Source organism: Bombina bombina, chromosome 1 (assembly GCF_027579735.1).
Source record: "Bombina bombina isolate aBomBom1 chromosome 1, aBomBom1.pri, whole genome shotgun sequence".
Classification (NCBI taxonomy): Eukaryota; Metazoa; Chordata; class Amphibia; order Anura; family Bombinatoridae; genus Bombina; species Bombina bombina.
Window position 1 is genome coordinate 353,714,101 of NC_069499.1, and position 27,912 is coordinate 353,742,012.

The 27,912-nt window shown below is 42.4% G+C and overlaps 1 protein-coding gene across 5 annotated transcripts in view; it reads left to right on the top strand.

Moving 5' to 3' along the window:
- ATG9A (autophagy related 9A) overlaps window positions 1-27,912 on the top strand; it is a 111,227-nt gene that overhangs the window by 68,267 nt on the left and 15,048 nt on the right. For all 5 annotated transcript variants that reach the window (XM_053698196.1, XM_053698197.1, XM_053698194.1 and 2 more), the window contains 3 exons: window positions 17,453-18,201; window positions 18,489-18,642; window positions 19,474-19,653. In XM_053698196.1, the coding sequence (XP_053554171.1) occupies window positions 17,453-18,201; window positions 18,489-18,642; window positions 19,474-19,653 (1,083 nt within the window). The remainder of the gene's footprint in view (window positions 1-17,452; window positions 18,202-18,488; window positions 18,643-19,473; window positions 19,654-27,912) is intronic.

Sequence of the window (27,912 nt, forward strand, 5' to 3'; positions counted from 1 at the left end):
GACCATTCAAGGTCTCTGCTCCTGTTACTTCAATCTCATGGTTGGAATATAAACTCTGGAAAGAGCTCCCTGGTACCCAGCACCAGGGTGGAGTTTCTGGGCACGATCACGACTCGGTGTCCATGAACATTTTTCTCACAGGGAGGTGATCGGGCTCATGGTCTCCGCATAGACATCATTCCATTGCCAGGTTTCATCTCAGGCCTCTTCAGTTATGCATGTTGAGGCAGTGGAACAGCGATCATTCAGATCTCTCACAGCTGATATCCATGGATGTACGGGCTCGACCTCACTCTCTTGTGGATCCGCCCGGAACAACTGTCCATGGGGACATCCTTCTTGAGACCGTCCTGGGAGATTTGTGACCACGGACGCGAGTTTGGCGGGATGGGGAGCGGTTTGGGGTGCCAGACTCGCACAGGGGAAATGGTCTTGGCTGGAGTCCCCTTACCAATAAATATCCTGGAACTTCGAGCGATCTACAATGCTTGAAGGCGTGGCCCCGCCTGGGGCATTCAACTTCATAAGGTTTCAGACGGCCAACATTACCGTCGGTGGCTTACATCAACCATCAGGGGGGTACGAGGATCCGCTCGCAATGAGGGAGGTGTCTCGGATACTGGAATGGGCGGAGGACCACAACTGCTCACTTTCGGCAATCCACATCCCGGTGTAGACAACTGTGAAGCGGACTTTCTCAACAGCAAACATTCCATCCGGGGGAATGGTCTCTTCACCCCCAAGGTGTTTGCGCAGATTTGTCTCAGATGGGGGACCGCCGGAGATAGATCTCATGGCGTCCAGACTCAATTGCAAACTTCCTTGTTACGGGTCAAGGTCGAGGGGACCCCCAGGGCAGACTGATAGATGCATTAGCGGGTGCCTTGGGGGTTCGATCTAGCATACATATTTCCTCCCTTACCACTTCTACCTCGTATAGTGGCACGCATAAAGCAGGAGGAGAGCATAGACAATTCTGATTGCTCCTTCGTGGCCGCGAAGACGTGGTTTGCGGATCTGGTGGGGATGTTATCCTCTCCGCCGTGGAGGTTACCCTGTTGCAGGATCTGCTGGAACAGGGTCCTTTCCAACTTTAGAATCTCGATTCTCTGAGGCTGACTGCGTGGTTATTGAACGCTTAGGTCCTAGCCAAGAGAGGTTTTCTGAAGTGTGATTGACACTCTAGTTCAGACAAGGAAGCCAGTCACTCGGCGCATCTACCATAAGATGTGGAGGACTTACTTGACCTGGCATGAGAAACATGGATACCTTGGCACAAGGGTGAGGGTTTCCAGAATTCTGTCCTTTCTTCAAGAGGGTTTAGAGAAGGGGGACTTGCCGGTAGTTCCTTAAAGGGGACAGATTTCTGCATTATCTGTTTTGTTACACAGGAGATTTGCTGAGCTCCCTGACATTCAATCCTTTGTCATGCTTTGTCCTCGAATCAGGGCCTGTCCTTTAGGGCAGTCTGCTCCCCCGTGGAGCTTGAACTTGGTCCTTATGGGTTTTGCAACAGGCCCCATTTGAGCCAATGCATTTCCTTGACATTAAGGTTCTGTCCTGGAAGGTTCTCTTCTGTTGACAATTGCATCGGCTCGCAGAGTATCTGAACTGGCGGCCTTGCAACATGGGGCCACCTTAAACAAGTGGGGGGAGGGGGTGCGCTCAACTACAGAGCTGTGAGTGGGACTTTATCTATTGTGTATGACTAATATATATTTAGGCAACCTAGTTTAGGAACATATATTATCGTGATACGCATCTGATTGTGATATTTCTATTTATTTATAAATATATTCTACCCGTGGTAGCATATGATTATATGGTGGAAGGATATTAGATGTGAATCCTTATAGAATAAGATACAAGTGTGTGGTGCAATGATTGTTACAAATAGTGATACAATATGTTGCAATATGTTGCAAGGAACAATGCTTGAAGTGCAATATGTGCAATGCATACGGTGAAAACAACCAACAATATGTGGTGGTATAAAAACAGATACTTCTTAATTAAAACAAAACAAATGTACAATTGAATTATTATTCAGTTTTATAGATATAAGCAAATAAAAACAAATAATAACAAATAAAATGGTCATATCATTGCAATGAAATTATAACTACTAGTTCACTGAGTGGTGTCGTAAAAACTGACTTATCATCATAGACAAAAGTTACTGGCATTGGTCAATAGAACACTTTTAGACAAAGTAAGCCTTGAAAGGATACGATGATTATAGGTTCAGCGTAAAATATAAAAATTAAAAGTTAAAAGTTGTGGCCACAACTATTTGTTAGGGATCCAAAAAGCTCCAATGGGCTGTTTCCTGTTAGGATAAAGCTTATGTAGCTTGTAATGTCCCGTTGTAAAAAAGGAGTATACGAAGTTCTTATGATGCTCACCCCTACGGACTACCGATATCCCTTACTGACCAATGCCAGTAATTTTGTCTATGCTGATAAGTCGAGTTTACCGACACCAACTCAGTGAACTAGTTGTTATATTTCATTGCAATGATATGACCATTTTATTTGTTATTATTTGTTTTTATTTGCTTATATCTATAAACTGAATAATAATTCAATTGTTACATTTGTTTGTTTTAATTAAGAAGTATCTGTTTTTATACACCACATATTGTTGGTTGTTTTCACCGTTATGCATTGCACATTAGTGCACTTCAAGCATTGTTCCTTGCAACATATTGCAACATATTGTATCACTATTTGTAACAATCATTGCACACACACTTGTATCTTATTCTATAAGGATTCACATCTAATATCCTTCCACCATATAATCATATGCTACCACGGGTAGAATATATATATAAATAAATAGAAATATCACAATCAGATGCTATCACGATAATATATGTTCCTAAACTAGGTTGCCTAAATATATATTAGTCATACACAATAGATAAAGTCCCACTCACAGCTCTGTAGGATGAGCGCACCCCTCCCCCACTTGTTTTAGACTTTAACTTTCTGATACTGGGAGCATATCAGAATTAGTGGCTGCATAGTTGAGTCCTGCACATATATCACCACACATCTTACTAGCACTTGCAACATGGGCCACCTTATTCTGTTTTTTCATTCGGATAAGGGCTGTTCTTCACAGCGGCTTGGGATTTCTTCCCAAGTGGTGTCCAATCGTAACATTAATCAGGAAATAGTTGTTCCTTCTCTGTGCCCTAACACTTCCTCTTCTAAGGAGCGTTGCTTCATAATCTAGATGTGGGTCCGTGCCTGAAGATTTCTATCTTCAGGCTACAAAGGACTTTAGACAATCTACATCTCTTTTTTCATGTATTCAGGGAAACGCAGGGGTCAGGGGGCTTCTGCTACTTCTTTGTCTTTTTGACTGTGGAGCTTGATCCGTTTGGCTTACGAGACAGCGGGACATAAGCCTCCTCAGAGGATCACGGCTCATTCCACTAGAGCGGTGGCTTCATCTTGGACCTTCAAGAATGAGGCCTCTATGGAGCAGATTTATAAGGCGGCTACTTGGTCTTCATTATATACTTTTTACGAAGTTTACAAATTGACGTTTTTGCTTCTGTGAAGCAGCTTTGGGAGAGAGGTTTTACAGGCTGTGGTGCCCTCAGATTAGGGTCCGCCTTTACCCTCCCGGTTTTCATTCAGTGTCCCTCTAGAGCTTGGGTATATGTTCCCAATAGTAATGAATGAAGCCGTGGACTCTCCTCCCTTTAGATGGAAAACAGAAATTATGCTTACCTGATAATTTCATTTTCATCGTGGGGAGGAGAGTCCACGGCTCCCGCACGTATCTCCGGTGGGCGGACCTAAATTTAATTTATCTTCTGACACCATTTATACCCTGATGTTTCTTCTACTGATCTTGTTCCCCTCGGCAGAATGACTGGGGGATGAGGGGAGTGGGAGAGTTATTTAAGTCTTTGGCTGGGGGTGTCTTTGGCCTCCTGCTGGTGGCCCTGTTCTTAATTCCCAATAGTAATGAATGAAGCCGTGGACTCTCCTCCCCACGATGGAAATGAAATGATCAGGTAAGCATAATTTATGTTTTCACATTCCAAATGTTTTGCACATAGAAGAATATGTTCTAGTTATTAATTTTCATTTTTCATGTTGGGTTAGCGCACATGAGAATATGCGATCAGGTTTGTGTGAGAGTGGGGTGTTAGTTTCCCCCCCCCACTTTTATCTCCATTGACTTCATGGGGGGAATATGTGAAAACGCTTGTGATATTCTAACTTTGGCTTTTTATCGATGGAACGAAAAAAGTTTACTTACTGTAAACCGTTTAGTACGAGCGCAACCGCTTACTTCTAGCGCAATTAATGTTCGAGCAGGAGCTTAATTCGAGCTCCACTTGTAATCTGGCCCTTAGATAGATATTTCAAGTACTGTTTTGTCTAATAGGAGACTTTAATTGGATGAATTGGTTTTATATGAGTGGGTGATTGTGACAGTGTCGGTGCTATTTGCTATTTTCAGTGCTATGAAGTTTGATGTGAAAATGTTAAGTGACAAGGTGGCAGGTTATTGATTTCATGCCAGTTATGTGTGACAGCCACAATAAGAGAAATGTAAAGCTATGATAATAGATGCACTTGATGTTTAAGTAAAAGAGCTGAAATAATTTCCAGTAAAAAAAAAAAAAGTTTTTATATTTTGTTACTTACTGTCTCCAAATCCAATACAGAGTGACTATATTTTGTATAAAATACAAATTTAATTTCCAACCAGGTCATCCTTGAAATTCAGTTAAGTAGAGAAGAAGTTTTCTCACCCCCCCCCCCCTTATAAAATGACATTTTTAATGGAAATGTTAATGCCACATTTAATGAAACATATAAGTCAAAAATTAAAGTTTCATGATTCAGATAGTGTGTGCAATTTTAAATGGACAGGAAACCCCAAAATGGTCTTTCAAGATTTGGATAGAACACACAATTTCTCCTGTTAAGTGTAGTCAGTCCACGGGTCATCCATTACTTATGGAATATATCTCTTCCTAACAGGAAACTGCAAGAGAATTACCCAGCAGAGCTGCTATATAGCTCCTCCCCTCACATATCATACTCAGTCATTCTCTTGCAGCCTAACTAAAAAGGAAGCTGTGAGAGATCTGTGGTGTTTTTTAACTTAGTTTATTTCTACAATCAAAAGTTTGTTATTTTTAAATGGCACCGGAGTGTGCTGTTTATTCTCAGGCAGCATTAGAAGAAGAATCTGCCTGGGTTTTTTTCTATGGTCTTAGCAGACGTAACTAAGATCCACTGGCTGTTTCTCATCTGAGGAGTGAGGTAACTTCAGAGAAGGGGAATAGCATGCAGGGCTCCCCTGCAACAAATGAGGTATGTGCAGTAATTTATTTTCTGAGGAATGGAATTGACTGAGAAAATACTGCTGATACCATTGTAAAGTAAGTTCAGCCTTAAATGCAGTGATAGCGACTGGTATCAGGCTGATGTGTGTGTGTGTGTGTACACTGAATGTATTTTTCTAAGGAATGGAATTGACTCTGAAAATACTGTTAATACTGAAATAATGTATGAGCCTTAACTGCAGTAAAAACGACTGGTAGCAGGCTTATTAATAATAATACATAACTTTCAAATGTATGTTTAAAACGTTTACTGGCTTGTTAATCGTTTTGTGAGGTACTTGGTGATAAAACTTATAGGGCATGATTTTTACCACATGGCCTTTTTGTTTTCTGCATAGAAACAGTTTCTGAGCTTCCCCACTGTTGTAATATGATGGGAGGGGCCTATTTTAGCGCTTTTTTGCGCAGTAAAAATTCAGTCACAATCTGTCCTACTTCATCCTCCATGATCCAGATCGTCTCTAGAGAGCTCAGGGTCTTCAAAATCCATTTTGAGGAGGGTAATCAGCACAGCATCCTGTGACAGTGTATTTGACTGTGAGAAAAACGTTTATTATATAATTGTTATCCGTTTTTGGGTACTAAGGGGTTAATCATCGCATTTGCTGGTGGTGCAATCCTTTGCTAACTTAATACATTTACTGTGAAAATTTGGTTGCTATAACTATTTTGGTCATTGTTATTTCAACTGTGTCATTTTTTCTGTGCTTCTTAAAGGCACAGTAACGTTTTTTATATTGCTTGTAAATTAATTTTGAAAAAGTATTTCCAAGTTTGCTAGTCCCTCATTGCTAGTTTGTTTAAACATGTCTGACTCAGATGAATCTCTTTGTTCACTATGTTTAAAGGCCAATGTGGAGCCCAATAGAAATTTGTGTACTAATTGCATTGATGCTACTTTAAATAAAAGTCAATCTTTACATGTAAAGAAATTATCACCAGACGACGAGGGGGAAGTTATGCCGACTAACTCTCCTCACACGTGTCAGTACCTTCGCCTCCCGCTCAGGAGGTGCGTGATTTTGTGGCGCCAAGTACATCAGGGAGGCCCTTACAAATCACTTTGCAAGACATGGCTACTGTTATGACAGAAGTATTATCTAAGTTGCCAGAATTAAGTGGCAAGCGCGTATGAGCTCTGGGTTAAGGATAGAGCGCGCGGGATGAGATGAGAGCCATGTCAGATACTGCGTCACAGTTTTGCAGAACGTGAGGACGGAGAGCTTCATTCTGTGGGTGACGGATCTGATCCAGGGAGACTGGATTCAGAGATTTCCAATTTTAAATTTAAGCTAGAGAACCTCCGCACATTGCTAGGGAGGTATTAGCGGCTCTAATGATTGTAACACGTTGCAATTCCAGAGAAATTTATGTAGGTTGGATAGATACTATGCGGTACCCGGTGTGTACTGACGTATTTCCTATACCAAAAAGCTTACAGAGATTATTAGCAAGGAGTGGGGATAGACCGGGTGTGGCCTTTTACCCCTCCTCCCATATTTAGGAAAATGTTTCCTATTGACCCGACCACACGAGACATATGGCAGACGGTCCCCTAAGGTGGAGGGGAGCAGTTTCTACTTAGCTAAGCGTACCACTATCCCGGTGGAGGATAGTTGTGCCTTTTCAATCCAATGGATAAAAAAATTAGAGGGTTACCTTAAGAAAATGTTTGTTTCAACAAGGTTTTATTTTACAGCCCCTCGCATGCATTGCGCCTGTCACTGCTGCGGCAGCATTCTGGGTTTTGAGTCTCTGGAAGAGGCCATTCGCTCAGCTCCATTGGATGAAATAATCAACAAGCTTAAGACACTTAAGCTAGCTAACGCATTTGTTTCTGATGCCGTTGTGCATTTAACCAAACTTACGGCTAAGAACTCCGGATTCGCCATCCAAGCGCGCAGAGCGCAATGGCTTAAATCCTGGTCAGCTGACGTGACTTCTAAATCTAAATTGCTTAATATTCCTTTCAAAGGGCAGACCTTATTCGGGCCCGGCTTGAAAGAAATGATTGCTGACATTACGGGAGGTAAGGGCCATGCTCTACCTCAGGACAGGGCCAAATCAAAGGCCAAACAGTCTAATTTTTGTGCCTTTCGTAACTTCCAGGCAGGAGCAGCATCAACTTCCTCCGCTCCAAAACAGGAAGGAGCTGTTGCTCGTTACAGACAGGGCTGGAAAGTTAACCAGTCCTGGAACAGGGGCAAGCAGGCCAAGAAACCTGCTGCTGCCCCCAAAACAGCATGAAGAGAGGGCCCCTATCCGGAAACGGATCTAGTGGGGGGCAGACTTTCTTTCTTCGCCCAGGCTTGGGCAAGAGATGTCCAGGATCCCTGGGCGTTGGAGATCATATCTCAGGGATATCTCCTGGACTTCAAAACTCTCCTCCACGGGGGAGATTTCATCTTTCAAGGTTATCAGCAAACCAAATAAAAGAAAGAGGCGATTTCTACACTGTGAACAAGACCTCTTACTAATGGGGGTAATCCACCCAGTTCCGCGGACGGAACACGGGCAGGATTCTATTCAAACCTATTTGTGGTTCCCAAGAAAGAGGGAACCTTCAAGCAATCTTGGACTTAAAAATCCTAAACAAATTCTAAGAGTTCCATCATTCAAAATGGAAACTTATTCGAACCATCCTTCCCATGATCCAAGAGGGTCATACATGACCACAGTGGATCTAAAGGATGCCTACCTTCACATAACCGATTCACAAGGACCATTACCGGGTATCTGAGATTTGCCTTCCTAGACAGGCATTACCAGTTTGTAGCTCTTCCCTTCGGATTAGCTACGGCTCCAAGAATCTTTACAAAAATCCTAGGATCACTTCTGGCGGTACTAAGACCGCGAGGCATAGCGGTGACTCCGTACCTAGACGACATTCTGATACAAGCGTCAAGTTTTCAAACTGCCAAGTCTCATACAGAGATAGTTCTGGCATTTCTGAGGTCGCATGGGTGGAAGGTGAATGTGGAAAAGAGTTCTCTATTACCACTTACAAGAGTTCCCTTTCTAGGGACTCTTATAGATTCTGTAGAGATGAAAATTTACCTGACAGAGGCCAGGTTATTAAAACTTCTAAATGCTTGCCGTGTCCTTCACTCCATTCCACACCCGTCAGTAGCCTAGTGCATGGAAGTAATCGGCTTAATGGTAGCGGCAATGGACATAGTACCATTTGCGCGCCTGCATCTCAGACCGCTGCAATTGTGCATGCTAAGTCAGTGGAACGGGGATTACTCAGATTTGTCCCCCCTACTAAATCTGGATCAAGAGACCAGAGATTCTCTTCTATGGTGGCTTTCTCGGCCACATCTGTCCAAGGGGATGACCTTTCGCAGGCCAGATTGGACGATTGTAACAACAGACGCCAGCCTTCTAGGCTGGGGAGCAGTCTGGAATTCCCTGAAAGCTCAGGGATTATGGACTCAGGAGGAGAAACTCCTCCCAATAAATATTCTGGAGTTAAGAGCAATATTCAATGCTCTCCTAGCTTGGCCTCAGTTAGCAACTCTGAGGTTCATCAGATTTCAGTTGGACAACATCACGACTGTGGCTTACATCAACCATCAAGGGGGAACCAGAAGTTCCCTAGCGATGTTGGAAGTCTCAAAGATAATTCGCTGGGCAGAGTCTCACTCTTGCCACCTGTCAGCGATCTACATCCCAGGCGTGGAGAACTGGGAGGCGGATTTTCTAAGTCGCCAGACTTTTCATCCGGGGGAGCTTCATCCGGAGGTCTTTGCTCAACTGATTCGTCGTTGGGGCAAACCAGATCTGGATCTCATGGCGTCTCGTCAGAACGCCAAGCTTCCTTGTTACGGATCCAGGTCCAGGGACCCGGGAGCGGTGCTGATAGATGCTCTGACAGCCCCTTGGGTCTTCAACATGGCTTATGTGTTTCCACCATTCCCGATGCTTCCTCGTTTGATTGCCAAGATCAAACAGGAGAGTGCCTCGGTGATTCTGATAGCGCCTGCGTGGCCACGCAGGACCTGGTATGCAGACCTAGTGGACATGTCGTCCTGTCCACCGTGGTCTCTGCCTCTGAGACAGGACCTTCTAATTCAGGTTCCTTTCAAACATCCAAATCTAATTTCTCTGAGGCTGACTGCATGGAGATTGAACGCTTGATTCTATCAAAGCGTGGCTTCTCGGAGTCGGTTATTGATACCTTAATACAGGCTAGGAAGCCTGTTACCAGAAAAATTTACCATAAGATATGGCGTAAATATTTACATTGGTGCGAATCCAAGAGTTACTCATGGAGTAAGGTTAGGATTCCTAGGATATTGTCCTTTCTACAAGAGGGTTTAGAAACGGGCTTATCTACTAGTTCGTTAAAGGGACAGATTTCTGCTCTGTCTATTCTTCTACACAAACGTCTGGCTGAAGTTCCAGACGTTCAGGCTTTCTGTCAGGCTTTAACTAGGATTAAGCCTGTGTTTAAGTCTGTTGCTCCGCCGTGGAGCTTAAACTTAGTTCTTAATGTTCTTCAAGGCGTTCCATTTGAACCCCTTCATTCCATTGATATCAAGCTGTTATCTTGGAAAGTTCTGTTTTTGATGGCTATTTCCTCGGCTCGAAGAGTCTCTGAGTTATCTGCCTTACATTGTGATTCTCCTTATCTGATTTTTCATTCAGACAAGGTAGTCCTGCGTACTAAACCTGGGTTCTTACCTAAGGTAGTTACTAACAGGAATATCAATCAAGAGATTGTTGTTCCATCTCTGTGTCCTAACCCTTCTTCAAAGAAGAACGACTTTTGCATAATCTGGACGTAGTCCGTGCCTGAAATTCTATTTGCAGGCAACTAAGGATTTTCGTCAAACTTCTTCCCTGTTTGTCGTTTACTCTGGACAGAGGAGAGGTCAAAAGGCTTCGGCTACCTCTCTCTCTTTTTGGCTTCGTAGCATAATACGCTTAGCCTAGTGAGACTGCTGGACAGCAGCCTCCTGAAAGGATTTACAGCTCATTCTACTAGAGCTGTGGCTTCCACCTGGGCCTTTAAAAATGAGGGCCCTCTGTTGAACAGATTTGCAAAGGCTGCGACTTGGTCTTTCGCTTCACACTTTTTCAAAATTTTACAAATTTGACACTTTTGCTTCGTCGAGGCTATTTTTGGGGAGAAAGGTACTTCAGGCAGTGGTTCCTTCTGTTTAATGTTCCTGCCTTGTCCCTCCCTTCATCCGTGTACTTTAGCTTTGGTATTGGTATTCCATAAGTAATGGATGACCCGTGGACTGACTACACTTAACAGGAGAAAACATAATTTATGCTTACCTGATAAATTCCTTCTCCTGTAGTGTAGTCAGTCCACGGCCCGCCCTGTTTTTACGGCAGGTCTAAATTTTAATTAAACTCCAGTCACCACTGTACCCTATGGTTCCTCCTTTCTCGTCTGCTTTGGTCGAATGACTGAGTATGATATGTGAGGGGAGGAGCTATATAGCAGCTCCGCTGGGTAATTCTCTTGCAGTTTCCTGTTAGGAAGAGATATATTCCATAAGTAATGGATGACCCGTGGACTGACTACACTACAGGAGAAAGGAATTTATCAGGTAAGCATAAATTATGTTTTTAAACATATTTTCCAGCACTGCACTACTGACAGCTCACTGAACACATCCAGATAGCCAATCACAAGAGACAAATGTGTGCAGGCACCAATCAGCAGCTAGCTCCCACTAGTGTAGGATATGTGCATATTCTTTTTCAACAAGGGATACAAAGAAAACGAAGCACATTTGAAAATAAAGTGGATTAAAAAGTGTCCTTAAAATTAAATGCTCTATCTGAATAATGCAAGTTTAATTTTGACCTTCCTGTCCCTTTTTAAGAGACTTTTCAGATTACTTATAATGAAATGTATTTCATTCTTTTGGCATCTTCTTTTCTTCTGTTGAAGTGTGATCAGTCCACGGGTCATCATTACTTGTGGGGATATTAACTGCTCCCTACAGAAGTGCAGAGGAATCACCCAGCAGAGTTGCTATATAGCTCCTCCCTCTACGTCACCCCCAGTCATTCTCTTGCACCCAACGACTAGATAGGATGTGTGAGAGGACTATGGTGATATATTTAGTTTTTATATCTTCAATCAAAAGTTTGTTAGTTTATAATAGCACCGGAGTGTGTTATTCCTTCTCTGGTAGAATTTGAAGAAGAATCTACCTGAGTTTTTCTATGATTTTAGCCGGAGTAGTTAAGATCATATTGCTGTTTCTCGGCCATTCTGAGGAGAGGTAAAACTTCAGATCAGGGGACAGCAGGCAGATTAATCAGCAAAGAGGTATGTAGCAGTTTATAATTTTCTGACATGGAATTGATGAGAAAATCCTGCCATACCGTTATAATGTAAACTCTAGCCTTGAATTGCAGTAGAGGTAGCTGATATCAGGCTTGTCATGTATGTATATTTTACACTTCAGTTTTCTGGGGAAATGGTACTTCTCTGGCTTTTAAAACTGTATACATAGACTTAACCTATTTGCAGGGACTTGCAATAGGTTTTTAAATGACAATTAATTATGAGGTAAAACGTTTTTTTTGCTGGCATGTAAAAACGTTTTTTTCTCTGAGGTACTGGGTGAAAAAATGTTTTGGCACTTTTTTTACACTTGGCAATAGTTTTGATTTAAATTAGAGCAGTTCCACTGATCCCTCTCACTGTTATGTGTGTGGGGGGAGGGGCCATTTTTGGCGCTTTACTATGCATCAGAAAAACTCAGTCAGAGGTTCATTTTCTTCCTGCATGATCCGTTCATCTCTACAGAGTTCAGGGATCTCAAGAGTCTTTTTTGAGGGAAGTAATCATTACAGCAGAGCTGTGCTGATTGTATTGACTGTGCTATAAAAGAACAAAAAACGTTTATTTGTGTATTTTTTTTCTGCTGCCTGGTTAGTTATCATTTGCTGAGGGGAACAATCCTTTGCTAAAACTGTATATTCTGACAAAGATTGATGCTATAACTTAATTATTTTATCTGTTTATAATATTTTTCTGTGCTTCTAAAGGCACAGTTTCGTTTTCATATTATTTGTAAATTACTTTGAAAAGTATTTCCAAGTTGCTGTTTATTTGCTAGTGTGTTAAACATGTCTGATTCAGAGGAATATCTCGGTGCTATATGTGTTAATGCCAAAGTGGAGCCCAATAGAAAATTTATGTACTAAATGTTATTGATGCTACTTTAAAAAATAGTCAATCTGTACAAATTGAACATATTTCACCAAACAACGAGGGGAGAGTTTATGCCGACTAAACTCGCCTCACGTGTCAGTACCCTGCATCTCCCGCTCAGGAGGTGCGTGATATTGTAGCGCCGAGTGCATCTGGGCGGCCATTACAAATCACATTACAAGATATGGCTACTGTTATGACTGAAGTTTTGGCTAAACTACCAGAACTAAGAGGTAAACGTGATCACTCTGGATGAGAACAGAGTGCGCTGATAATGCAAGGGGCCATGTCCTGATACTACTGCGTCACAGTTTGCAGAACGTGAAGACGGAGAGCTTCATTCTGTGGGTGACGGTTTCTGATCCAAATAAACTGGACTCAGACATTTCAGTGAATTTCAAAGTTTAAATTAAGCTTGAGAACCTCCGTGTGAGTTACTAGGGGAGGTATTAGCGGCTCTGAATGATTGTAACAACAGTTTGCAATCCCAGAAAAAAATGTGTAGGTTGGATAAATATTTTTGCGGGTACCTCGACGAGTACTGATTGTTTTTCCTATACCTAAGAGACTTACTGACATTGTTACTAAGGAGTGGGATAGACCCGTGTGCCTTTCTCACCCCCTCCTATATTCAGAAAAATGTTTTCCAATAGACCCGCCGCCACACGGGACTTATGGCAATGGTCCCTAAGGTGGAGGGAGCAGTTTCTACTTTAGCTAAGCGTACCACTATCCCCAGTGGAGGATAGCTGTGCTTTTTCAGATCCAATGGATAAAAAATTAGAGGGTTACCTTAAGAAAATGTTTGTTCAACAAGGGTTATATTGCAACCTCTTGCATGTATTGCGCCTGTCACGGCTGCAGCAGCATTTTGGTTTGAGTCTCTGGAAGAGACACTTCAATCATCCACACTAGATGACATCACACACAAACTTAAATTCCTTAAGTTAGCTAATTCATTTTATTTCAGATGCCGTAGTACAGTTTAACTAAACTTGCGGCTAAAAATTCAGGATTCGCCATTCAGGTCACGCAGAGCTCTGTGGCTAAAATCCTGGTCAGCTGATGTTACGTCTAAATCTAAATTGCTTAATATTCCTTTCAAAGGGCAGACCTTATTCGGCCCGCGTTGAAGAGATTATTGATGACATTACAGGAGGTAAAGGTCATGCCCTGCCTCAGGACAAGGCCAAAGCCAAGGCTAGACAGTCCAATTTTCGTTCCTTTTGGTAATTTCAAGCAGGAGCAGCATCAACTTCCTCTGCACCAAAACAGGAAGGAGCTGTTGCTCGCTACAGACAAGGCTGAAACCTAACCAGTCCTGGAACAGGGGGCAAACAGCCAGAAAACCTGCTGCTGCCCCATAAGACAGCAATGAATTGAGGGGCCCCCGATCCGGGACCGGATCTAGTGGGGGGCAGACTTTCCCTCTTCGCCCAGGCTTGGCAAGAGATGTTCAGGATCCCTGGGCGTTAGAGATCATATCTCAGGGATACCTTCTGGACTTCAATCCTCTCCCCCAAGAGGGAGATTTCATCTGTCAAGGTTGTCAACAAACCTAACAAAGAAGGAAGCGGTTTTCTACGCTGCGTACAAGATCTTTATTAATGGGAGTGATCCATCCAGTTCCGCGGTTGGAACAAGGACAAGGGTTTTACTCAAATCTGTTTGTAGTTCCAAAAAGAGGGAACCTTCAGGCCAATCTTGGATTTAAAGATCCTAAACAAATTCCTAAGAGTTCCATCGTTCAAGATGGAAACTATTCGAAACAATTTGCCCATGATCCAAGAGGGTCAGTACTTGACCACAGTGGATTTAAAGGATGCTTACCTTCACATACCGATTCACAGAAGTCATTACCGGTATCTAAGGTTTGCCTTTTTAGACAGGCATTACCAGTTTGTAGCTCTTCCATTCGGACTGGCTACGGCTCCAAGAATCTTCACAAAGGTTCTGGGCACTCTTCTGGCGGTACTAAGACCGCGAGGAATTTCAGTAGCTCCGTACTTAGACGACATACTGATACAAAGCTTCAAGCTTTCAAACTGCCAAATCTCATACAGAGATAGTACTGGCATTTCTAAGGTCGCATGGATGGAAAGTGAACGAAGAGAAAAGTTCTCTCTTTCCACTCACAAGAGTTCCCTTCCTGGGGGACTCTGATAGATTCTGTAGAAATGAAGATTTACCTGACAGAGGACAGGTTAACAAAACTTCAAAATGCATGCCGTGGTCCTTCATTCCATTCAAGAGACCAGAAATTCTCTTCTATGGTGCTTTATCGGCCACATCTGTCCAGGGGAATGCCATTCAGCAGGCCAGACTGGTCAATTGTAACAACAGACGCCAGCCTACTAGGTTGGGGGCGCTGTCTGGAATTCTCTGAAGGCTCAGGGACTATGGAATCAGGAGGAGAGTCTTCTTCCAAATAAACATTCTGGAATTGAGAGCAGTCCTCAATGCTCTTCTGGCTTGGCCCCAGTTAGCAACTCGGGGGTTCATCAGGTTCCAGTCGGACAACATCACGACTGTAGCTTATATCAACCATCAGGGAGGGACAAGAAGCTCCTAGCAATGATGGAAGTATCGAAGATAATTCGCTGGGCAGAGTCTCACTCTTGCCACCTGTCTGCAATCCACATCCCGGGAGTGGAGAACTGGGAGGCGGATTTCTTAAGTCGTCAGACTTTTTCATCCGGGGGAGTGGGAACTTCATCCAGAGGTCTTTGCCCAAATACTTCGACGTTGGGGGCAAACCAGAGATAGATCTCATGGCGTCTCGACAGAACGCCAAGCTTCCGCGCTACGGGTCCAGATCCAGGGATCCGGGAGTGGTCCTGATAGATGCCTTGACAGCACCATGGACCTTCAGGATGGCTTATGTGTTTCCACCTTTCCCGATGCTTCCCTCGATTGATTGCCAGAATCAAACAGGAGAAAGCATCAGTGATTCTAATAGCGCCTGCATGGCCACGCAGGACTTGGTATACAGATCTGGTGGACATGTCATTCCGTCCACCTTGGTCGTTACCTCTGAAACAGGACCTTCTGATTCAGGGTCCTTTCAAACATCAAAATCTAACTTCTCTGAAGCTGACTGCTTGGAAATTGAACGCTTGATCTTATCAAAGCGTGGTTTTTTCTGAGTCAGTTATTGATACCTTAATACAGGCTAGGAAGCCTGTCACCAGAAAGATTTACCATAAAATATGGCGTAAATACCTATATTGGTGCGAATCCAAAGGTTACTCTTGGAGTAAGGTTAGGATTCCTAGGATATTGTCTTTTCTACAAGAAGGTTTAGAAAAGGGGTTATCCGCTAGTTCCTTAAAGGGACAGATCTCAGCTCTGTCCATTCTGTTACACAAGCGTCTGTCAGAAGTTCCAGACGTTCAGGCTTTTTGTCAGGCTTTGGCCAGGATTAAACCTGTGTTTAAAGCTGTGGCTCCACCATGGAGTTTAAACCTTGTTCTTAACGTTTTTACAGGGTGTTCCGTTTGAACCCCTTCATTCCATTGATATAAGTTGTTATCTTGGAAAGTTCTATTTTTAATGGCTATTTCCTCGGCTCGAAGAGTCTCTGAGTTATCAGCCTTACATTGTGATTCTCCTTATTTGATTTTTCACTCGGATAAGGTAGTTCTGCGTACTAAGCCTGGGTTCTTACCTAAGGTAATCACTAACAGGAATATCAATCAGGAGATTGTTTGTTCCATCCTTGTGCCCAAATCCTTCTTCGAGGAAGGAACGTCTTTTGCACAATCTGGATGTAGTTCGTGCCCTTAAATTTTAGTTACAGGCAACTAAAGATTTTCGACAAACGTCTTCCCTGTTTGTCGTTTACTCTGGTCAGAGGAGAGGTCAAAAAGCTTCTGCTAACCTCTCTCTCTTTTGGCTTCGTAGCATAATTCGTTTAGCTTATGAGACTGCTGGACAGCAGCCTCCTGAAAGAATTACAGCTCATTCCACTAGAGCTGTGGCTTCCACTTGGGCCTTTAAGAATGAGGCCTCTGTTGAACAGATTTGCAAGGCTGCAACTTGGTCTTCGCTTCATACTTTTTCCAAATTTTACAAATTTGACACTTTTGCTTCCTCGGAGGCTATTTTTGGGAGAAAGGTTCTTCAGGCAGTGGTTCCTTCTGTATAAAGAGCCTGCCTATCCCTCCCGTCATCCGTGTACTTTTGCTTTGGTATTGGTATCCCACAAGTAATGATGACCCGTGGACTGATCACACTTAACAGAAGAAAACATAATTTATGCTTACCTTATAAATTCCTTTCTTCTGTTGTGTGATCAGTCCACGGCCCGCCCTGTTTTTTAAGGCAGGTAAATATTTTTTAAATTATACTCCAGTCACCACTACACCCTTGGCTTCTCCTTTCTCGTTGGTCCTTGGTCGAATGACTGGAGGTGACGTAGAGGGGAGGAGCTATATAGCAACTCTGCTGGGTGAATCCTCTTGCACTTCCTGTAGGGGAGCAGTTAATATCCCACAAGTAATGATGACCCGTGGACTGATCACACTACAGAAGAAAGGAATTTATCAGGTAAGCATAAATTATGTTTTTTTTTTTTTTTTTTGTTTTTTTTTTTTTATAAAAAGCATACCTAGAGCAGCAATTAATTACTGGTAACTAGCTGGTAATTGGTAGGCTACATGCATTTGCTTCTTGTCATTGGCTCAGCAGTGGCTTCTTGTCATTGGTAAAATAATATGCTTTGTCTGAATCACAAAATACAATTTTCGGGTTTTCATATTCCTTTTAACCTATGTGTTTAACCCATTTGCAGGGGAGCAATAATACAATCCTCTAAAACCTTTTCTAATCAAATCAAACTTTGCGGCTCCTTATGTTCACACTGTCTCTCTTTCATACAGTCAGATCTTCCATATTACACCTGGGAGGAAGTCCAGAGCCGCATTGTCCAGATCCAGAAGGAGCACCAGATCTGTATCCATAAGAAGGAACTTTCCGAGTTAGATGTCTCTCACCGAATTCTGCGTTTTAAAAATTACATGGTGGCCATGGTGAACAAGAACCTGCTACCTCTGCAGCATAAACTCCCACTGCTGGGTAACACTGTATTTTATACACGTGGTCTCAAGTACAACTTCCAACTTATATTCTTCTGGGGCCCTGGATGCCTTTTCCAAAATGAGTGGAGCCTTAAGACTGAGTACAAGCGAGCAGGAGCACGTCTGGAGCTGGCTGAGAAACTTTCTCAACGTATTCTGTGGATTGGATTAGCAAATTTACTGCTTTGCCCCTTGGTCCTAGTCTGGCAAATTCTTTATGCCTTCTTCAGTTACACTGAGGTTCTCAGAAGAGAGCCTGGCAGCCTAGGCGCACGGTGCTGGTCACTGTATGGTCGCTGCTATTTGCGCCATTTCAATGAACTGGATCATCAACTACAGGCGAGGCTGAGCAGATCTTACAAGCCAGCTAGCAAGTATATGAACTGCTTCTTATCCCCATTGCTTGCAGTCGCTGCAAAACACTTGGGCTTCTTGGCAGGCTCCATACTGGCTGTGCTCATAGCACTCACAGTCTACGATGAAGATGTGTTGGCAGTAGAACACGTGCTAAGCACTGTCACGCTGCTAGGAATTGTAGTAACCATCTGCAGGTCAGATTAATTGCATGGGGACTTGTTGAGCTGACAGAGTGACATCTAGACAAAGGCAGGGTACTGTGAATATAGACATTTTACACATCGCCAGAGATAGGCTGTTAAAGAGAGAAGGCATAGGATATGTCTTAGTAAAACATATGGCATAGGCAGAACAGAAATATTTTTAATAACCGAAAATGTCAGTGACTGATAATGTGTATGTGATGGGAGTTGTACAAAATGTGAATAATTGTTGCATGTTCTATTGCTGCTTCTCATACATTATTGTTGCTGCCCTTCAGGTCCTTCATTCCTGACCAACACTTGGTGTTCTGTCCAGAGCAGCTTATGAAGGTGATTCTGGCACATATTCATTATATGCCGGACCACTGGCAGCGCAATGCTCACCGTTCAGAGACACGAGGAGAGTTTGCACAGCTCTTTCAGTATAAGGCGGTGAGTGACCATACTGAGCATGCCTTTCAATTGACTTCTCTTTTCAAATTTACTTTGTTCTCTTGGTATCCTTATTGAAAAGCATACCTAGGTAGGCTCAGGTGCAGCAGTGTACTGCTGAGAGCAAGCAGGAAATTGGTGGCCAAGTCATTGGCTTACAACATGTGTTCAGCTAGCTCCCAGTAGTGCATTACTGTTCTGGAGCTGACTTTACCTATTTGCTGAACCCCTTTGCAGGGTTTAACACATAGTTATATATGAGCAACAGTACAATAGTAAAATGTACCAACACATTTAGAGCATTTTTGTTTTGAATTTTTATGTCCCTTAAGTTTTATTGGATAGCACATAGATTCTCACTACAAATATTATCTATACAAAAAAACACATTCAACTCTAGGTAAATGGCCACACCATACAACCTGGGCAGAGGAACATAGGATCACAACAGAAAATATTTAATCTCAAGGACGTTAAGTCATTCTTCTGTATGCATAGTATATTTATCAGAAATTACTGCTCTGTAAAAGATCTACATACAAAATACATTTAAAAATTATTTAAAGCGGTTATTTATTAGCAAAATGTTGATTTGCTTTGCAGTTTGTGGAAAAACACCTTACAACTCTTATCACCTTTGCTTTTGCCAGTTAGGGACAGATATAAATAAACCCCAACACTGAACATAAACAATCAGTGTCCATGATGTTGTACGGACAGGGTTCACAATCCTATAGGATGTTTTCCATCCTCTCTAAGGCAGTGGATAAATCACAGGATAATAAAAATAAGGTTTATATTAAACTGTGGTATACATTTTCCTTCCCTCAGGTATTTATCTTAGAAGAACTCCTTAGTCCACTCCTAACACCTCTTGTTCTGATTTTCCGTCTGCGCCCCAAGTCATTGGAGATCATTGACTTTTTCCGAAACTTCACAGTGGAGGTAGTGGGAGTCGGAGACACATGTTCTTTTGCACAAATGGATGTTCGTCAGCACGGTCATCCTGCGGTAAGATCTGGTCAAACAAAAAAGCACTAAAGTCATATTATTCATGTTAAGAATATAAAAGTATTGCTGCCTCTACAAAAGAGAAATCCTGAAACCTTGGCAGCACCAATAGAATACAATGTACCTGCTCAACCATTAGAAATATCATTACACCAGTTTTGGGGGAGAAATAATCAAATTATCTATTTACATTTTAGTAATAAACTAGTTGAACAGGGGTGTTGTAAATGTAAAGTTAGCCATAATGCCATCTTGTGCTTACAAAACAGTGCATAATAAGGAAACAGGTTGACAACTACTGTAATAGTTTTCTATAGCCATATATTATATAATTAGGTGTTTGTACAAAGGCTGATTAATCCCAGGCCGAGAGCAGAAATGTGAAGGAAAGCAGCCTGCTAAGAATGAGTCATCTCATCTATACTATAATTGCGTTTGTAACGCGTCCATTGCCAGTTGCGCATGCATCCTCAAAGGAATGTTGGCTGCACGCGCAGCCAAAAGAATCCACCTGGATGCAGTGTAGGCAAACCTGAAGCCTTAAAAAGAAAAAACACGCAACCACCCGCACGAAATAACTAAAAAACACTTAACCGCACGCAAGAAATAAAAATAAAAACACGTAACCGCCCACACGAAGTATAACAAAAAAACCTAACCTCCCGCACAAAGTACGACAAACACCTAAACCGTCAACACCCACATCGCAAAATAATAAAGTAATTAACCCCTAATCCGCAAATAACATAATTCAAATATTATCCCCTTAACCTCTACCCACATCGCAATAAACCTAATTATTATTATATAATTACTATTAACCCCTAACCCGCCAAGCCACCACATCACAATAACCCTAATTTACCTATTAACCCCTAAACCCCCACATCACAATAACCCTATGTAACCTATTAACCCCTAAACCGCCAAACCCCCACATCGCAATAACCCTAATAAACCTATTAACCTAACGCGCCCTAAAATAACCCCAATTACTACTAAATTACAAAAAATAAAAAAGTCTAACATTACAGAAAAAAATAAACAACATTAACAAAAATATTTTTTTTATACCTAATCCCTATGAAAATAAAAAAGCCCCCCCCCCCCAAATAAAAACACCCCCTAATCTAAACTACCAATAGCCCTTAAAAGGGCCTTTTGTAGGGCATTGCCTTAAAGGGACATGAAAACCAAAAAATTTGATTCAGATATAGAATACAATTTTAAACAACTTTCTAATTTGCTTCTATTATCTAATGTGTTTAATTTTCTTGGTATCATTTGTTGAAGGAGCAGCAATGCACTACCGGTTTCTAATTGAAGACATGGGTGAGCCAATCACAATCTGAATTTATATGCAGTGACCAATCAGCAGCTAGAATCTAGGTTCTTTGCTTCTCCTGAGCTTGCCAAGATAAACCTTTCAGCAAAGGATAACAAGAGCAGGAAGCAAATTAAATAATAGAAGAAAATTAGAAAGTTGTTTAAAATTGTATTCTCTATTAAATCATGAAAGAAAAATGTTGGGTTTAATGTCCCTTTAAGTTAAACAGCTCTTTTACCTCTAAAAATACTAAGTCCCCCCTAACAGTAAAAACCACCCACCCACCAAACCCCCCAAAATAAAAAGCCTAACACTAAAAAAAACTAAACTATCCATTGCCATTTGTATGGGCATTGCCCTTAACCCCTTAAAGGGACATGAAGCCCAAAAAATGTATTTCATGATTCAGATAGATGATGCAATTTTAAACAACTTTCTAATTTACTTCTATTATCTAATTTGTTTCCTTCTCTTGTTATCCTAGGCTGAAATATTTATCTAGGCAAGCTCAGAAGCAGCAAAGAACCTAGATTATCGCCGCTGATTGGTGTGTGTGTGTGTGTGTATGTGTATATTGGTGGCTGTGTGTGTGTATGTGTATATATATAATGTGTGTGTGTGTGTATGTGTATATATATATGTGTATGTATGTGTATGTATATGTATATATATATATATATATATATATATATATATACATATATAGATTGTCATTGGCTCACCCATGTGCTCAGTTAGAAACCAGTAGTGCATTGCTACTCATTCAACAAATGATACAAAGGGAATGAAACAAATTAGATAATAGAAGTAAATTAGAAAGTTGTTTAAAATTGTATTCTCTATCTAAATCATGAAAGAAATTTTTTGGCTTTCATGTCCCTTTAAGGACCACAGCACTTTTCCATTTTCTGTCCGTTTGGGACCAAGGCTATTTCTGCAGTGTTTGTGTTTAGCTGTAATTTTCCTCTTACTCATTTACTGTACCCACACATATTATCTTTAGAAAGTCCATTTTATGGCAAGAAAAACAGTATATATCATTATTTTCATCATATCTTATAATTTTACTATAAAAAATGGAAAAAAAACACACTTTTTCTAACTTTGGCCCCCAAAATCTGTTACACATCTACAACCACCAAAAAACACCCATGCTAAATAGTTTCTAAATTTTGTCCTGAGTTTAGAAATAACCAATGTTTACATGTTATTTGCTTTTTTTGCAAGTTATAGGGCAATAAATACAAGTAGCACTTTGCTATTTCCAAACCACTTTTCTCCAACATAGGTGTGTCCGGTCCACGGCATCATCCTTACTTGTGGGATATTCTCTTCCCCAACAGGAAATGGCAAAGAGCCCAGCAAAGCTGGTCACATGATCCCTCCTAGGCTCCGCCTACCCCAGTCATTCTCTTTGCCGTTGTACAGGCAACATCTCCACGGAGATGGCTTAGAGTTTTTTAGTGTTTAACTGTAGTTTTTCATTATTCAATCAAGAGTTTGTTATTTTTAAATAGTGCTGGTACGTACTATTTACTCAGAAACAGAAAAGAGATGAAGAATTCTGTTTGTATGAGGAAAATGATTTTAGCAACCGTAACTAAAATCCATGGCTGTTCCACACAGGACTGTTGAGAGCAATTAACTTCAGTTGGGGGAACAGTTTGCAGTCCCTTGCTGCTTGAGGTATGACACATTCTAACAAGACGATGTAATGCTGGAAGCTGTCATTTTCCCTATGGGATCCGGTAAGCCATGTTTATTACGATTGTAAATAAGGGCTTCACAAGGGCTTATTTAAACTGTAGACTTTTTCTGGGCTAAATCGATTGATTATTAACACATATTTAGCCTTGAGGAATCATTTTATCTGGGTATTTTGATATAATAATATCGGCAGGCACTGTTTTAGACACCTTATTCTTTAGGGGCTTTCCCAAAGCATAGGCAGAGTCTCATTTTCGCGCCGGTGTTGCGCACTTGTTTTTGAGAGGCATGGCATGCAGTCGCATGTGAGAGGAGCTCTGATACTTATAAAAGACTTCTGAAGGCGTCATTTGGTATCGTATTCCCCTTTGGGTTTGGTTGGGTCTCAGCAAAGCAGATACCAGGGACTGTAAAGGGGTTTAAAGCTTAAAACGGCTCCGGTTCCGTTATTTTAAGGGTTAAAGCTTCCAAAATTGGTGTGCAATATTTCAAGGCTTTAAGACGCTGTGGTGAAAATTTGGTGAATTTTGAACAATTCCTTCATGTTTTTTCGCAATTGCAGTAATAAAGTGTGTTCAGTTTAAAATTTAAAGTGACAGTAACGGTTTTATTTTAAAACGTTTTTTGTACTTTCTGATCAAGTTTATGCCTGTTTAACATGTCTGAACTACCAGATAGACTGTGTTCTGAATTGTGGGGAAGCCAGAATTCCTATTCATTTAAATAAATGTGATTTATGTGATAATGACAATGATGCCCAAGATGATTCCTCAAGTGAGGGGAGTAAGCATGGTACTGCATCATTCCCTCCTTCGTCTACACGAGTCTTGCCACTCAGGAGGCCCCTAGTACATCTAGCGCGCCAATACTCCTTACTATGCAACAATTGACGGCTGTAATGGATAATTCTGTCAAAAACATTTTAGCCAAAATGAACCCTTGTCAGCGTAAGCGTGGCTGCTCTGTTTTAGTTACTGAAGAGCATGACGACGCTGATATTAATATCTCTGAAGGGCCCCTAACCCAATCTGAGGGGGCCAGGGAGGTTTTGTCTGAGGGAGAAATTACTGATTTAGGGAACATTTCTCAGCAGGCTGAATCTGATGTGATTACATTTAAATTTAAATTGGAACATCTCCGCATTTTGCTTAAGGAGGTATTATCCACTCTGGATGATTGTGAAAATTTAGTCATCCCAGAGAAACTATGTAAAATGGACAAGTTCCTAGAGGTGCCGGGGCTCCCAGAAGCTTTTCCTATACCCAAGCGGGTGGCGGACATTGTTAATAAAGAATGGGAAAGGCCCGGTATTCCTTTCGTCCCTCCCCCCATATTTAAAAAATTGTTTCCTATGGTCGACCCCAGAAAGGACTTATGGCAGTCAGTCCCCAAGGTCGAGGGAGCGGTTTCTACTTTAAACAAACGCACCACTATTCCCATAGAGGATAGTTGTGCTTTCAAAGATCCTATGGATAAAAAATTAGAAGGTTTGCTTAAAAAGATGTTTGTTCAGCAGGGTTACCTTCTACAACCCATTTCATGCATTGTCCCTGTCACTACTGCCGCATATTTCTGGTTTGATGAACTGCTTAAGGTGCTCGATAGTGACTCTCCTCCTTATGAGGAGATTATGGACAGAATCAATGCTCTCAAATTGGCTAATTCTTTCACTCTAGACGCCTCTTTGCAATTGGCTAAGTTAGCGGCTAAGAACTCTGGGTTTGCTATTGTGGCGCGCAGAGCGCTTTGGTTGAAATCTTGGTCGGCTGATGCATCTTCCAAGAACAAGCTACTAAACATTCCTTTCAAGGGGAAAACGTTGTTTGGTCCTGACTTGAAAGAGATTATCTCTGATATCACTGGGGGTAAGGGCCACGCCCTTCCTCAGGATCGGCCTTTCAAGGCAAAAAATAGACCTAATTTTCGCAGCCCAAGGTGCTACGTCCTCTAAGCAAGAGGGTAATACTTCTCAGGCCAAGCCAGCTTGGAGACCAATGCAAGGCTGGAACAAGGGAAAGCAGGCCAAGAAACCTGCCACTGCTACCAAGACAGCATGAAATATTGGCCCCCGATCCGGGACCGGATCTGGTGGGGGGCAGACTCTCTCTCTTCGCTCAGGCTTGGGCAAGAGATGTTCTGGATCCTTGGGCGCTAGAAATAGTCTCCCAGGGTTATCTTCTGGAATTCAAGGGACTTCCCCCAAGGGGAGGTTCCACAGGTCGCAGTTGTCTTCAGACCACATAAAAAGACAGGCGTTCTTACATTGTGTAGAAGACCTGTTAAAAATGGGAGTGATTCATCCTGTTCCATTAAGAGAACAAGGGATGGGGTTCTACTCCAATCTGTTCATAGTTCCCAAAAAAGAGGGAACGTTCAGACCAATCCTAGATCTCAAGATCTTAAACAAATTTCTCAAGGTCCCATCGTTCAAGATGGAAACCATTCGAACTATCCTTCCTTCCATCCAGGAAGGTCAATTCATGACCACGGTGGATTTAAAGGATGCGTATCTACATATTCCTATCCACAAGGAACATCATCGGTTCCTAAGGTTTGCATTCCTGGACAAACATTACCAGTTCGTGGCGCTTCCTTTCGGATTAGCCACTGCTCCAAGGATTTTCACAAAGGTACTAGGGTCCCTTCTAGCGGTGCTAAGACCAAGGGGCATTGCAGTAGTACCTTACCTGGACGACATTCTGATTCAAGCGTCGTCCCCTTCCTCAAGCAAAGGCTCACACGGACATTGTCCTGGCCTTTCTCAGATCTCACGGCTGGAAAGTGAACGTGGAAAAGAGTTCTCTATCCCCGTCAACAAGGGTTCCCTTCTTGGGACCAATTATAGACTCCTTAGAAATGAGGATCTTTCTAACAGAGGCCAGAAAAACAAAGCTTCTGGACTCTTGTCGGATACTTCATTCCGTTCCTCTTCCTTCCATAGCTCAGTGCATGGAAGTGATCGGGTTGATGGTGGCGGCGATGGACATAGTTCCTTTTGCGCGCATTCATCTAAGACCATTACAACTGTGCATGCTCAGTCAGTGGAATGGGGACTATACAGACTTGTCTCCGAAGATACAAGTAAATCAGAGGACCAGAGACTCACTCCGTTGGTGGCTGTCCCTGGACAATCTGTCTCAAGGGATGATGTTCCACAGACCAGAGTGGGTCATTGTCACGACCGACGCCAGTCTGATAGGCTGGGGCGCGGTCTGGGGATCCCTGAAAGCTCAGGGTCTTTGGTCTCGGGAAGAATCTCTTCTACCGATAAATATTCTGGAACTGAGAGCGATATTCAATGCTCTCCAGGCCTGGCCCCAGCTTGCGAGGACCAGGTTCATACGGTTTCAATCAGACAACATGACGACTGTTGCGTACATCAACCATCAGGGGGGAACAAGGAGTTCCCTAGCGATGGAAGAAGTAACCAAAATTATTCTTTGGGCGGAGTCTCACTCCTGCCACCTGTCTGCTATCCACATCCCAGGAGTGGAAAATTGGGAAGCGGATTTTCTGAGTCGGCAGACATTGCATCCGGGGGAGTGGGAACTCCATCCGGAAATCTTTGCCCAAGTCACTCACCTGTGGGGCATTCCAGACATGGATCTGATGGCCTCTCGTCAGAACTTCAAAGTTCCTTGCTACGGGGCCAGATCCAGGGATCCCAAGGCGGCTCTAGTGGATGCACTAGTAGCACCTTGGACCTTCAAACTAGCTTATGTGTTCCCGCCATTTCCTCTCATCCCCAGGCTGATAGCCAGGATCAAGCAGGAGAGGGCGTCGGTGATCTTGATAGCTCCTGCGTGGCCACGCAGGACTTGGTATGCAGATCTGGTGAATATGTCATCGGCTCCACCTTGGAAGCTACCTTTGAGACGAGACCTTCTTGTTCAGGGTCCCGTTCGAACATCCGAATCTGGTTTCACTCCAGCTGACTGCTTGGAGATTGAACGCTTGATTTTATCGAAGCGAGGATTCTCAGATTCTGTTATCGATACTCTTGTTCAGGCCAGAAAGCCTGTGACTAGAAAGATTTACCACAAAATTTGGAAAAAATATATCTGTTGGTGTGAATCTAAAGGATTCCCTTGGGACAAGGTTAAGATTCCTAGGATTCTATCCTTCCTTCAAGAAGGATTGGAAAAAGGATTATCTGCAAGTTCCCTGAAGGGACAGATTTCTGCCTTGTCGGTATTACTTCACAAAAAGCTGGCAGCTGTGCCAGATGTTCAAGCCTTTGTTCAGGCTCTGGTTAGAATCAAGCCTGTTTACAAACCTTTGACTCCTCCTTGGAGTCTCAATTTAGTTCTTTCAGTTCTTCAGGGGGTTCCGTTTGAACCCTTACATTCCGTTGATATTAAGTTATTATCTTGGAAAGTTTTGTTTTTAGTTGCGATTTCTTCTGCTAGAAGAGTCTCAGAATTATCTGCTCTGCAGTGTTCTCCTCCTTATCTGGTGTTCCATGCAGATAAGGTGGTTTTACGTACTAAACCTGGTTTTCTTCCAAAAGTTGTTTCTAACAAAAACATTAACCAGGAGATTATCGTACCTTCTCTGTGTCCAAAACCAGTTTCAAAGAAGGAACGTTTGTTGCACAATTTGGATGTTGTTCGCGCTCTAAAATTCTATTTAGATGCTACAAAGGATTTTAGACAAACATCTTCCTTGTTTGTTGTTTATTCAGGTAAAAGGAGAGGTCAAAAAGCAACTTCTACCTCTCTCTCTTTTTGATTAAAAGCATCATCAGATTGGCTTACGAGACTGCCGGACGGCAGCCTCCCGAAAGAATCACAGCTCATTCCACTAGGGCTGTGGCTTCCACATGGGCCTTCAAGAACGAGGCTTCTGTTGATCAGATATGTAGGGCAGCGACTTGGTCTTCACTGCACACTTTTACCAAATTTTACAAGTTTGATACTTTTGCTTCTTCTGAGGCTATTTTTGGGAGAAAGGTTTTGCAAGCCGTGGTGCCTTCCATTTAGGTGACCTGATTTGCTCCCTCCCTTCATCCGTGTCCTAAAGCTTTGGTATTGGTTCCCACAAGTAAGGATGATGCCGTGGACCGGACACACCTATGTTGGAGAAAACAGAATTTATGTTTACCTGATAAATTTCTTTCTCCAACGGTGTGTCCGGTCCACGGCCCGCCCTGGTTTTTTTTAATCAGGTCTGATATTTTATTTTCTTTAACTACAGTCACCACGGTACCATATGGTTTCTCCTAT